The sequence below is a fragment of the Phascolarctos cinereus genome, unplaced genomic scaffold (assembly GCF_003287225.1).
Source record: "Phascolarctos cinereus isolate Bilbo 61053 unplaced genomic scaffold, phaCin_HiC Scaffold_7;HRSCAF=346, whole genome shotgun sequence".
Lineage (NCBI taxonomy): Eukaryota > Metazoa > Chordata > Mammalia > Diprotodontia > Phascolarctidae > Phascolarctos > Phascolarctos cinereus.
In genome coordinates this window covers 40,499,083-40,512,078 of record NW_027556180.1, presented here as the reverse complement: position 1 = coordinate 40,512,078, position 12,996 = coordinate 40,499,083, and the positions used below count along the sequence as shown (strand labels likewise).

At 42.4% G+C, this 12,996-nt stretch overlaps 1 protein-coding gene across 1 annotated transcript in view; it reads right to left on the bottom strand.

Moving 5' to 3' along the window:
* The window catches only part of USP13 (ubiquitin specific peptidase 13), a 140,434-nt gene that overhangs the window by 33,764 nt on the left and 93,674 nt on the right, over positions 1-12,996 (bottom strand). The window contains exons 11-13 of the mRNA XM_020980773.2: positions 9,226-9,351; positions 7,978-8,131; positions 7,312-7,486 (exon numbers count right to left, since the gene is read on the bottom strand). Coding sequence (XP_020836432.1) covers positions 7,312-7,486; positions 7,978-8,131; positions 9,226-9,351 — 455 coding nt within the window. The remainder of the gene's footprint in view (positions 1-7,311; positions 7,487-7,977; positions 8,132-9,225; positions 9,352-12,996) is intronic.

The window sequence follows — 12,996 nt, the reverse complement described above, 5'->3', positions numbered from 1 at the left end:
TAGTTCGGAATCCCTGGATCCCTTCAAAGCTCAAGTGCTACATCTTACACAAGGCTTTTCCTGATTAGAAGAGATAATATTTGTAAAGCGCTTATCAGAATGCCTGGCACACAGTTGTTGCTTAATAAATGCTTATTGAGCCTGCCTGCCCCCAAAATTACTCGGCATAAGCTTGGCATGTTTTTTGTACTCTCATAATGTAAACTTCGTGAGGGCAAAGGCTATTGCCCATTTGTCTTAGATCCCCAGAGCTCAGCAGAGAGATTAGCACATAGCAGGCACTTAAAAATCACCGCTGACCTTTGAATCATCATAAAACTCACTCTCTCTAGAGATAAACAGAAAAGTCTGACTATGATACTATCCACTTTAGTGTGGAGTTCTGAATTCAAACCCCACCTTCATGTGAATATAAGCTCTCTGAGGAAGGAACAGTTTCATATTTGCCTTTGAATCTCCAGTGCTTAGCACAGCTCCTGACACACAGTTGGTGCTTAATAAATGTTTTCTGATTGATATGACCATAGGCTAGTCATTTAAACTCATACAGTCTCAGTTTCTTCATCTGTAAAATGAAGAAAATATTTTCCCTGTCTATCTCTCTCATTCTTGTGGAGAAAACACTTTGCAAATTGTAAAATGCTAGGAAAATATGAACTGTTATAATTTAGTGTGAAAGTTGGTACAAGAGGGGTTTATGGCAGCCATTGTCCAAGGGTTTATTACTGGGAAGTATGAGGACCTCATTATAACATTGCTTCCCCTAATGCAAGGCTGCCTGGTGGCCTGGACCCTGAGAAGACGTCAGCAATAAGCCACTGCATTAAATAACTACCTACTTTGCCAAATTTGAGGACTTTACCCTCAAAATGGAGCCTTGTTTTTGAGGGGTTTTTTTTCCACACCTCCTCTGAGAGGCAGAAGTCTTGGGTGGGATGGGGCTGGGGAGGGGGTAAGCTGGCATCTCAAAGAAGAAGGATACCCAACCTGCTCCACCAAGCTTACACTGCCATATGGGATCCCCATAAGCTGGCCCAAGGCTACCCTCTGTCCCAACTCAGAGTTATACATAAAGATACAGAACACTCTGGACAAATTGTGCTGAAGTGGGCACTGGACGGGCAGTGAGATGGGAGAATCAGGACTTTGTATCAGGTGTGGGTAAGGGAAAGAATATTGGATTTAGAGGCAGAAAACCTGCTTCTAAGCTCTGGCTTTGCCACTAACTAGTCGTGTAATCATGCCAGCCACTTCACAGCCCTGGGCCTCAGTTTCCTCATCTGTAAAATGGGAGTGACAACACATACATCTCACAAGTCGGCTCTGTAACTGATATGTCAATGTGAGCTGTTATTTCTTTAAGAAGTTTCTGGGGATAAGCCTGTCATTTCATCAGGGCAAGGACCTCTTGGTGAGGGACCCCTCTGATCAACACAGGGCAGCCCCTTCTCCACAAAATATAGACATGCAGAGCTGCTTTGGACACTAAGAGGTTAAACAATCTGCCAATGGTCACACAGCCAGGATTTGTTTGAGCTGTTACTTATGAACTCCTCAGCAAAGTTGTGAAAAGTAATTTTAAGATAATACTTTAAACCTCAACATCACAGAATTGTTAGTAATTATCACCATTCTGATCACCAGTGTCAGTGTTACCAGCAATTCACATTTGCTTCTTTGATTAGCATCTCTAGCACCGACGTAGTAAACCACAAGTTGGCTGACTGGCATATTTTGTTGTCGTTCAGTCATTTCAGTCACGTACGACTCTCTGTGACCCCAACTGGGGTTTTCTTGACAAAGATACTGGAGTGGTTTGCCATTTCCTTCTCCAGTTCATTTTACAAAGGAGGAAACTGAGGCAAACTAGGTTAAGTGATTTGTCCAGGGTCACATAGCTAGTAAGTGTCTGAGGCTACAGTTGAACTCAGGTCTTCCTAATTCCCGGTCCGGTGCTCTATCCGCTGAGCCACCAGCCGCTGACTGGCATATAGTAAACATATAATAAATGCTTACTGATGACTGGTTGATATAAATGATGTGGCCTTGGGCACATCATTTAACCATGTAGTTGGCTCAATTTCCCCAATTTCCCCAAGGAGAATCATAATGACTACACATTTTGTAAGGATGACTTAGTAAACTATACATGACAAAGTACATATGCAAAGCTCTGGGAAAAGGTCACCAGTGACCTATTATTAACTCTACCCAGCCTTCAAAAGTTTCAAAATTAAATGTCTTTTTTCATCTGGTTTCATAAAATCACAGAATGCCAGAGCTGGTTTACAAAGCCATTCCCTTACAGCAAATCATCTCGTCTGACTCTCCCATTTGACATTAGAGGAAGCTGAATCTCAAGAAAAGACAGTGATATCTCCAAAGAAGTGATGAATACTATCCCGTATGTGAAAGTAAACAAAGTTGAATTCACTAACACACAAAATATAATTCTAAGCTTTTTATATGTCTAGCCACCCAAATACAGTTGATACTAAGGTTCTGTCAATGAATGTCAGAAATAGAGCTTTTCCTCCCCCTTTTTATTGCCATTTTTCTGTGCTGTGCTTAGGAAAATATGTACTAGAGGAACCCACCAACGGCCAGCACCGGTGGATCTCAAAGGGCAGTCCTGTGGACTCCAAGGGTTGTGGACTATGGGTAGTGGGCAGTGCACCATGGGTTACGGGCTATCCAAAAGGCAAAGGTGGGAGAGGCTAGTGTTGGGGTGAGATTTCCATCCAGCACAGAGAGTAGAGAGGAAAAAGTTGACTCTGAGTTATTTTGTCACTGAAGAGTCACCCACTGCCACTTGAGAGGAGAAGACAGATTGTTCCAAGCTGTATCTTCCTCCCTTCTCCTCATGCCCTGTAACTCAGGTAATTGGAACAGTAGAGGTCTGAGGGCAGTGCCACTGGGTCCGCGCGTGTGAGTGTGCCCACTGCAAAAGCAAGAAAGGGTGCCAGGAACATAGGATCTTAGACTGGCTGAATGGGGCTCCAGACACCATCTAGTCTAACTACATCATTTTGCTTTTGTGGAAACTGAGGGCCACAGATATTAAGTGACTTCTCCAAGGTCATACAGTAAGTCTCAGAAGTGGGATTTGAACTAGGTCTTTTCAACTCCAAAGCCAACAGTGCCCACTATGTGATGCTGCCTCTTCACAGCATCTTGAGTCAAACATGAATTACACGCTTACCTAATTTCTACCCCTGCCCTCTGCTAGCAAACCTCTCAGTGTTTCTATTTGTTAGAACTCACCAAATCCCAAAATGGGACGAGGGGCTGCCCCAATTTTCAGTTGAGAGAGTATTGAAATCTTGTACCATCGGCCCCCTCATGTGGCAGGTTTGTGCAACAGCATTTCCTGATGCTAGGAGAAGCAGAACCGAGGCTGTGGCAGAGACCTACCCAAGCTCAGAGAGGGACTGGGGCCCCAGCTCTCAAGGTGGGAGGCACCTCTGACGCCAGCTCTCTCATTTAACAGATGAAGAAACTGAGGCTCAGGAGGGCAGTGACTTTCCAAAGGCCACACTGGCAGTAAAGGTCAGAGATGGACTTGGAAACAGAGCTGGTGGTATTTTCATGGAACCCTTCCTAGTCCACATCAGACCACACGTACTCCTCCCTGAAAGGAGCTATTTACTAAACCATTACTGACAGATGGAAATCTGGGCTAGATTCATTAAGCATTTGGCTCATTCATAGTTTTCTGAATCTGGTAGAGTCTAATGACCAGGAACTGCCAACAAATTCTAGAAGTCCAGGGTATTGACTCTTCTATCCTAAAACCATCAGTCTGTTTGATTAACTGGTGAAAGCTGTCTCTAGTAGGGTTTACTAGATACACAAAGCATCCGTGAAGTGCTTTACTAGGGCCAGGCACTGTGCTAAGGGCTAGGGGTATTTGAAAGAAACAAAAGTACTGCCTTTAAGGAACTTACACTCCAATGGCAGCAAATTAGTACTCGTTCACTTAGCAAGGGAATGAATTGGCCATTTGTTTATTTTTTTTTTCCATGAAGCTAATTGTTGGGATTTCCCCCTTATGTTACAATATAAAATGAAAGCCTATATCCTTTGTTACACAGAATGGCTCTCTGGTAGAGTGGAAGAGAGCAATTACAGGGAGAAGTTTAGGGGATTAAAAAAAAAGACATCAATAACAATTAATTTTAAAAATAGTTCTGCTTATTAATTAATATTATAATATTCTGCTTATCATTGTTATCATTATCATTTCAAGTGCTCTGAAGGCTGGGTTCAAAATAAGATAATGACTGAATGGATATGCAGTGCTTTTAGTCATTGTGATAAATGATCAATACATCAATACGTCAGGACTGAAGCACTTGATTTAGGAGAAAGCTTCTATAAAATCTGGTTCTCGTGTCTCCCTGGACTATGGAAGGGACCTCAGGCTCCCAGGGCCTGTGCTTGCAGAATGAAGATTCAGCAGGTCTACCAAATTGGAAAGACTCTGACTTCAGTGACCAATCAGTCGTGAGTGTGCGGTCCCACGACTCACCCACTGAATGTGGAAAGGCTCATCACTAGAAACAGGATCACTAAAGGAAGAATCTAGACACCACAGAGACTCATTTGGATGGCTTGCTGAGGCATGGGGAAGGGTTTCAATCTGCACGAGTGGATGGAACAGAAAGAAGTCATAAATTGTTCACCTTTGACCCTCCTCTCCATGCCTGGTACAGTGCACCATACAGAGCAGGAGCTTGGCAAACTGGTGCTGGATAAAGGCATGAATGAAAGAAAAATGAAGATAAGCAAACCGACAGGCCAGCGGGTTAAAAACAGACACAACAGCATACCTACACTACTAATTTTCTAAGCCCCTATCCATTAAATTAATTGGTGTCAGTCCCTGAACATGTGTATATATGCATGCAGACATAAACACTTCTCATTTCTAAATTATATTAATTGCCCTCTAATACACATTTAAGATTTTTTAAAAGGCCTGTGGAAGAAAGGTCACATAGAAAAGAGAGCCCTTCCTCTTTCTTGGATGTGCTGTGAACATCCATGGGCCCTGATAATCTCACGACTAAGGTTAAAAAAAGGGCAACTCTCTCCTCCTATTCCATCACTATGCCAAAGAGAAGATATAATTATAGGCTATTCCCTTTGACCAGTTCCCTTCTCTGGTTTCCCCAAACTGATGTTCACAACATTTCAAGAAAACTTCATAAAAATCTCCTGCTTCCTCGGGCCATATTTTTCCATCTTCTTTACATCAGAAGTTTGCTCACATTTATCACTGCTAATATTCAGTCACCTCTAAACTGTTAAGGATGTTCTTTATGTATGGGGGAGATCATAATTCCTTTTCTAGAAAATTGTTCCAAAAGCAGGAACCCCATATGTGAGAAGCTGTGGACAGCATCTACCATGGCCTTCTACATAATCAAAAGCATAAAAATCGCTTTTTGGTGAACAAAATGATCTTGAACCAGGAAGCATCACACCATTTTGTTCATAGAAAACATACTTGATTCTTATATTCTGAAAACTATTTTATTATATTAGTTAACTGCTGGGGAATAGCTTTTGGTGTTATATACTTGTTTCAATTCTCTATCTATACTTTACATAATGGACTTTCTTCAGAGATATTTGGTGCAATTGAACAAATGACATCTTCCCTTCTTGCCCTAAGCATACTGATTTTTGTTAATGCAAAGCTTTATAATTTTACAAAATTAAAATTGTCAGCATTAGTTTTTATGATCCCACCTATACCTTGCCTGGTTAAGAATTCTCTCCCCCAGTAAGAGGTCTTAAAGGAACCTTTTTCCATTCTCCACTACTTTTCTTATGATTTTGTCTTGCAAATTTAGGTGTTTGGGTAACTTGTCCCAGAACATGATCTGAAATAGGTAGTAAATATAGGAAGATAATCCAGGTGTTTTGTTTTAATCCAAGGCACTAGTCCTTTAGATGCTAACTAAAATCCCATCTTTTACAGGTAATCTTTCCCAAGCCCTCTTGATTCTAGTGACTGCCCTCTGTTAATAATTTTTTATTTGTCCTTTATATAGTTTGCTTCGTGTATTTGTTTGCATGTCGCCTCTCCCATTAGACTGTAAATTCCTCAAAGGGCAGAAACTATCTTTTGCCTCTTTTTGTAACCCTAGGGCTTAGCACAGTGCCTGGCACATGGTAGACACTTAATAAATGATTATTGATTGATTGATAAGCAACTAGAGCTAATGAAACCAGCCTTTACAGCCAAATAGAAGTGCTCCCTAACTTTTAACCTGGGAATCCAGGTTGGATCTGCTCTTTAAGAAACAAAAGGTTTTCTTCTTGCCATTTCAGGAGATAGGGAGTTGACAGACAAATGACTTCCCAAAATGAAAAGGCTGCATTTTGAATAAAAGATAAAGAAAAAAAGAACGACATAGGACAGGCCTCAACCACTTGAGCAAGACATTCAAGGATTCCAAGGCCATCAGACCAGCAAGAGTTCTTATGAATTTTACACTTACCACGTCCAAAACTGAACTCATAATCTCACCCACCCTCAAGTATTTCCCTTTTCCTAACTTTCCTATTACTGTGGAGAAGTACCAGCATCCTTCCAGGCACCCATGCTCACAACCTAGGCATCATCTTCAGAACTGGGTCACTCTTCCTCACACCCCCCATATCCAATTTGTTGCCAAGTCCTGTCCATTCCACCTTCACAACATCTCTCCTCTGTACCCCTATTCTCTCCTCTGACACTGCTACCACCCTGGTATGGGCCCTCCTCATCTCAGATCCGGACTGTTACAATATATATATATATATATATATATATAAATTTCCATTAGGGAGTAGATTTATTAGGCCCATTCCTTGCTGTTTACATAATATTTAGCAGTAGTAGTGGTATAAGCTGAACAGTGTTACAGGAAAGTCATAGTCGTGTTTTGTGTCTGGTTTGAGGGGTGGTGCCCTGCTCACCTCACCTCACTAATGATGGAGGCAACCAGATAAGCATTTCTCAATTTACAAGGTCCTAGACTTGTCCCGCTAAACCAAGGTTTGTTAATTTTTTTGTATTTCTGTGAACTCCTTAGTCAGCCTAGTAAAGCCTACACACTTTTCAAATAATGTTTTTAAATTAATTGAAGGAAATGCCAAATTTCACTTAAAGATTAGTGAAAATAAAGATGTGGTTTTTTCCCCTATCAAGTTCACAGACCCACCCACATTCAATCTATGCACAGGTTAAGAACCTCTGCTGTATACACACACACACACACACACACACACACACACACACACAGCCCATGCACTTACTTCACACCGGCAGACTTTGCTTGTAAGGCGCTGCTCCAGAAATCTTCCACATTATCAGGTTCCGAAAAGGCCTGAAGGCAGGCACTAAAAGGAATCCTGGCCCGAACCAATTCTGGGAGGGGTCTCCTGGATGTCTCTGCTTCCCTTCTTGTCAACTCATAGGCAATCAGCTCATCTAAGCGGGGAGAAAAGACAACCAAGATCAAATGAGCAACGTTGGAAACTGCCGTTGTTGGCTGCTCCTGAGAAGGGAAACCTTCCTTCAGGATCTTAATTACTTTTAAGATCATTTGGCAAAAGTACATTGAGATTTGGGGGATTTTCCTGCCATGTTAGGAGGGCAAACGTGCCAAGAGGGGCATAACAAATGCTATGGGACCGTCAGATTTATCGGCTGAGATGTCGCATCCTCCAAGCAGAAATATAAGCATCCAGAGGCTGAGCGCTGTTGTTTTAATACATCTTCGTACCATCAGGACATAGCACAAGGCCTCCCACATAGAAGGTTTTAGACTTTTCTCTTATAAGGATGCAAGTAAATAATCTCTGTTCTAGGGATGCGTATATGTGTGTGTGTCTGTGTGTGTGTGTGTGTGTGTGTGTGTACATGTGTCTGTGTGAGTGTGCACATGCACACACCCATGCCTGTTGTTATGTCTGTCTTACCCTTGTTGGTTGCCGCCTCCATGGCCACCGGCAACTGCATTAAATAGTCGACCCTCTCGGTGTAGCGCACCTTCCGGGACTGACAGCACTGAATCCGTTCTTCCACCACAAACCGGAAAACGTCGCTTGGGTTTTCAGAGCCAATTCGGTTCCTCTGGGGGTTGGATTAGATCAAGTTCACATATTCAGATAACAGCAGACTAAGAATAGAGGCAGTGGCAGCACAGGACATGGAAAGCTGAGCTCTGAGTCAGGAAGAACTAAGTTGAAATTCATAACCTGGTCCCTTCCTGCCTTTCCAATCATTTTCTCCTCACTCCCCTCCGAGGGATTCTACAGTCCAGGGACGCTGGGCTCCCTGCTGCACCCCAAACAACACCTTCCATCTCCAAATTCCAGGCATTTCCACTGGCTGTGCCCCATGCCTGGAATGTTCTCCCTCCTCACCTCCCAGTCTCCTGGCTTCCCCGACATCCTTTAATTAATAGCTAAAATCCCCTTTTATAAGAAGCCTTTTCTGCACTAATGCTAGTACCTTCTCTCCAATTTACCCTGTCTATGTCTTCTTTGTACATATTATCTTATACACACACACACACACACACACCATTAGATTATGAGCTCCTTGAGGGCAGAGACTGATTTTGCCTTTCTTTGTATCCCTCGCTCTTAGTACAATGCTGGGCACATAGTAGGTGCCTAATAAATGCCTTTTCATTGATTCATTATTGGCCAGGAGGGGCAGAGAAAGGAAATAGGACAGGATCCTTATGGAGCCTATACTCTGGTAGGAGTAATGGAATACTTTTAATCCAATTCAATAAGCATTTAATTCAATTTTTATTTACTTTCAATTCAACAAGTATTTAAGAACCTACTATGCACTGGGCACTAGGGAATACAAAGATCAAAACGCAACAGTCCCCTCCCTCAAGGAACTCATATTCTATTGGGCAACAATATCAGGAAACTCAAATTAATACAGTACAAGTGGGAAAGAAGCAGATCAGAAAGTCACAATCAGTCAAATGGGGTAGGTGAGAATTTTAAGCCAGGTTTCAAAAAGACTAAGATTTTGGGATCGGGCAGGCAGAATAAAATGAGATGAGCACTCCCAGCCTAATGTGCAGAAATGTGGCAAGCTAGTTTTTACTCATCTTACCACTTTTGGAATAAGAATATTCACCCTTAATTGGAAAAAATTATAATTTTTTTCTTAAAAAAAAAGAGAGAGAAAGGAGTACTCACCTCCACTAGATTTACCAGGTGCAAGAAAAACTCCTGAGCATCCTGCTGTCTGTTGGAGGAGAATTCAGGGTGACTCTTGCTGACAAAGGCCTTGAACATGCATGGAGAGATACCATTCTGCTGAGGCTGATGGGTAAAATGTTTGCAGAGACAGACAAGTGACATCAGGAAAACCGACCTTCTCTGGATGGGACAAGTAACTAAGAAACAAGAGGGAACCTGCAGCTTCTGAGACTTCCGACCATCTCCCTCCTCAACTGGCCCCTCCCTTGGCAGTCCCAACTGCTGCGCCCCTCAGTGGGCTTGCCACTCTTGGAACGGCGCCACTCAAAGCTTGCTATTATTTCACTTTCTTTATTTTTCTTGTGTTTTCCGTGTGTGTTTTCTTTCACATGACTAATATGAAAATATGTTTTGTGTGACTGAACACATATAACCTTTATCAAAAAGCTTCCCTTCTCAATGACGACAGAAGGGAGAGAGGGTGGGAGAGAATTTGGAACTCAAAAAAGGTTAAAAATTGTTTTTATATATAATTGGGAAAAATAAAATATTAAAATTGGGGGGGGAAGAACTGCTCTGTTGATTGGTTTAAGCTCCTCAACTGACAGTCAGCACATACTTCCTGATGTTTATTTAACTTTTCCTGTGTCCATTTCCTCCCTTTCAAGCTAGACTATAAGTGAGCACAGGGCACGGACCTTGTCATAATACATTCATTCACTCATCAAACCAATAAACGTGGCAAGGCACTGAGTCAGGCATTGGAGATACATACATACACGCACACACACATATATACATATATACACATATGTGTATATACATATGTATACATATGTGTTTGTATATATACATATATATACACACATGTATGTGTGCGTATATCCAGACCCAGACATTATCAACATGCTACTGTTAGATTTGTTAGTGCTTTTATAGTTCACTGAACCTGTGAGGTAGAAAACTGCAGGTATTATCACCCTTATTTTACTGGTGAGGAAACTGAAGAACAGATAATTTAAGTGACTGGCCCAGGGTCACATGGCTAGCAAAAGCTGAGAGGCAGGATTTGACTAGTCTTCCCAACTATAAATCTCACAGAGAATACGAGACTCCTGTCTGCCTCTTTCTTCCGACTTTCAATAATACAAAGGCAACAGGCAGAGATGAGTATTTTCCTCTCATCTTTTGAATGCGGAAAAGACACAAACATAGTCATCACCTTCTTCATTCAAAGATGAAGTGGATGGCAATGTCATTTCTCCAAAAACCATGATTCACAAGTGTCTCTTACATGTGGCTATCATTACCCTAAAATGGTCACAGAATTCAGCTATTCTGCAATATTCAGTCATGATCAGTCAGATGCCTGAAGAATGGGGTCAATATAATAGACCCACACAAGTGCAGTAGAAAGTTATCATGGAAACCCTGCTGGCTTCAAATCACGTCATTTGACTCTGGAGCCTGAGGTTAACAAATTAACATTAATTTCCACTGTCCGCACTCTGTCACTAGCCTCTCCTTTGTCACTCTCACAGATAAGTGTTTCCTCTCCCACTACACTCAGCTCTTTTTTCCTGTTCTCTGAAGAGCTGGTCACTGTTTTAAAACGATACGTGTAGTTTCTTAGGGAAAAAAGGTCATGTAGACGTTCTTAAGATGTACTATGTGCAAACAAAGGACCTCAGTCTTAGTCATGAAGATAATAATAGTCACAACAATAGAATTTATATAGTGTTCTAAGATTTATAAAGCTCTTTTTAATTATCATTTCATTTTATCCTCACAACCCTGGGAGGTAGATGCTATTATTATCTTCATTTCACTATTAAAGAAACTGAGGCAGACAAAGGTTAAGTGACTTATCCAGGGTCAGATACAGTGTCTGAGGCAGGATTTGAACTCAGATCTTCCTGACTTTAGGTCCAGTGCTCTCTATTAAGGACCTTGCTTAATCTTCACAATCAGTGACCTCTTTTAATTCATTCTGAGATATTCCAGGCTTTATGTCTTTCTCTAAGCTGGATTTGTGGGCCATTGGTGCTTCTGCATTATCAGAAGATCAACCAAGCAGCGAACATACCAGGCTCTGTCCTGGGCACTCATCCCTTCTCCCTCTTTCCTAGCTCACCTGATTAGCACGCCCCCTCAATGATCATTTCTACGCAGATAATGCCCAGATCTACACATTCAATCCGTGCTGCCTTCCGGCTATCGTCCCCCACTGTCAGATGCCCATTGGACATATCGTAGACAGCCCCTACTTGACAGATCCAAAAAGAGAATTTGTTATCTTTCTCCCAAAATCCTCCTCTCTTCCTGACCTTGATACTGTTGAAGGCTCAGGCACCAGTCTCACAAACCCTAGTATCACCCTTGACCCCTCTCTCCTCTATTATTAGCACTTTCTTCTATCTATTTTTTGAGTTTTATTTCCTAAAATGTCAGGGCCAACATCTGCGTACCTCTGGAAGGAAGAGTCAGGCATTCTTTGGTCCTGATTAGTATTATCTGGGGTCAGGGTAAACAGCAAAATGTTCTTCAAGGGACTCAGGAGCAGACCCAGAGAGCACTAAGCTTGGGCTATCGGGCTTACAGAGAGCTTTGCTCATTGCCTGGCTCTGAGACCCCTAGGTTCCTGATGTCTAGTTATGGTGACAGTGACACTGCTGTAGGCTCTAGACCCTGGTCCAGACTCCACTCTCCCTGCTCCTGGTACATGGCTTCAGACTCCACAGTTCCCTGGTTTTCCCTGTTTCCCAAAGGTGGAAGCCTTTTCTGTCTGGACCTCTCCCCAGTGGCTGAAGCTTTCTTGCTGCTTCTTCATGCAGACCTGGGCTGGTAGTTTTTCTATCGATTTAATGATTATTACTTGGTCTGGGGCTATTTTTCCAACTGAAATGGAGTGATATGAGATGGCTGGGCTGTTTCCACTCACCCCACTGTCTTGAGGGGAGTCGTCTCATTCTCAATCATCCCGCGTATCTATTCTGTTGCCAAATCTCAACATTTTTACCTTCACAATATCTTTTGTGTACATCCCCTTCTCTCCATCCACTCACGACCACTGGTCTAGTACAAGCCCTCATCACCTCTCCCTTTGACCACTGCAATAGCCTTCTGGTTGGTTTCCCAGCCTTGAGTCTTTCCCCACTCCAGACAATCCTCCACTCAGCCGCCAAAGTCCTCTCCCTAAAGTGGAGGTCTGACCATGAGACCACCCCACATTCAACAAACTCCAGTAGTTCCCTATTATCTCAAGGATCAAATGTAAAATCCTGTTCAGCTTTTAAAGCCTTTTACAATTTGGCCCTGTCCTACCTTTGTAGTCTGCACACAGTCTATGGCCCAACTGTAGTGACTATCCTCCATGCCTGGAATATTCCACCCCATCACCCCTACGTCTTAGCCTCCCTGCCTTCCTCCAAGACCAAGTTCAAATGGCACCTTCTATAGAAGGCTTCCCCAGTGGCCCCTATTGCTAGTGCCTTTCCCTCTGAGATCTCTCTCTCTCCCTCCCTCTCCCTCTCTCTCTCATATATATATATATATATATATATATATATATATTTCCCCAATTGAAAGATAAGTTCCTTGAGGGTGGGGAATGTTTTTACCTTGTACACTTAATACTTAGCATTGTGCCTAGCCCATTGTAAGAACCCAGTTCTTCCTTTCTCTAGACCCAATGCACCCCCCACCATGCTAACACTACCTCTCTGTAGGTGATGCTACATTTGGGTGCAGAGCGGAGACTTTGAGCAT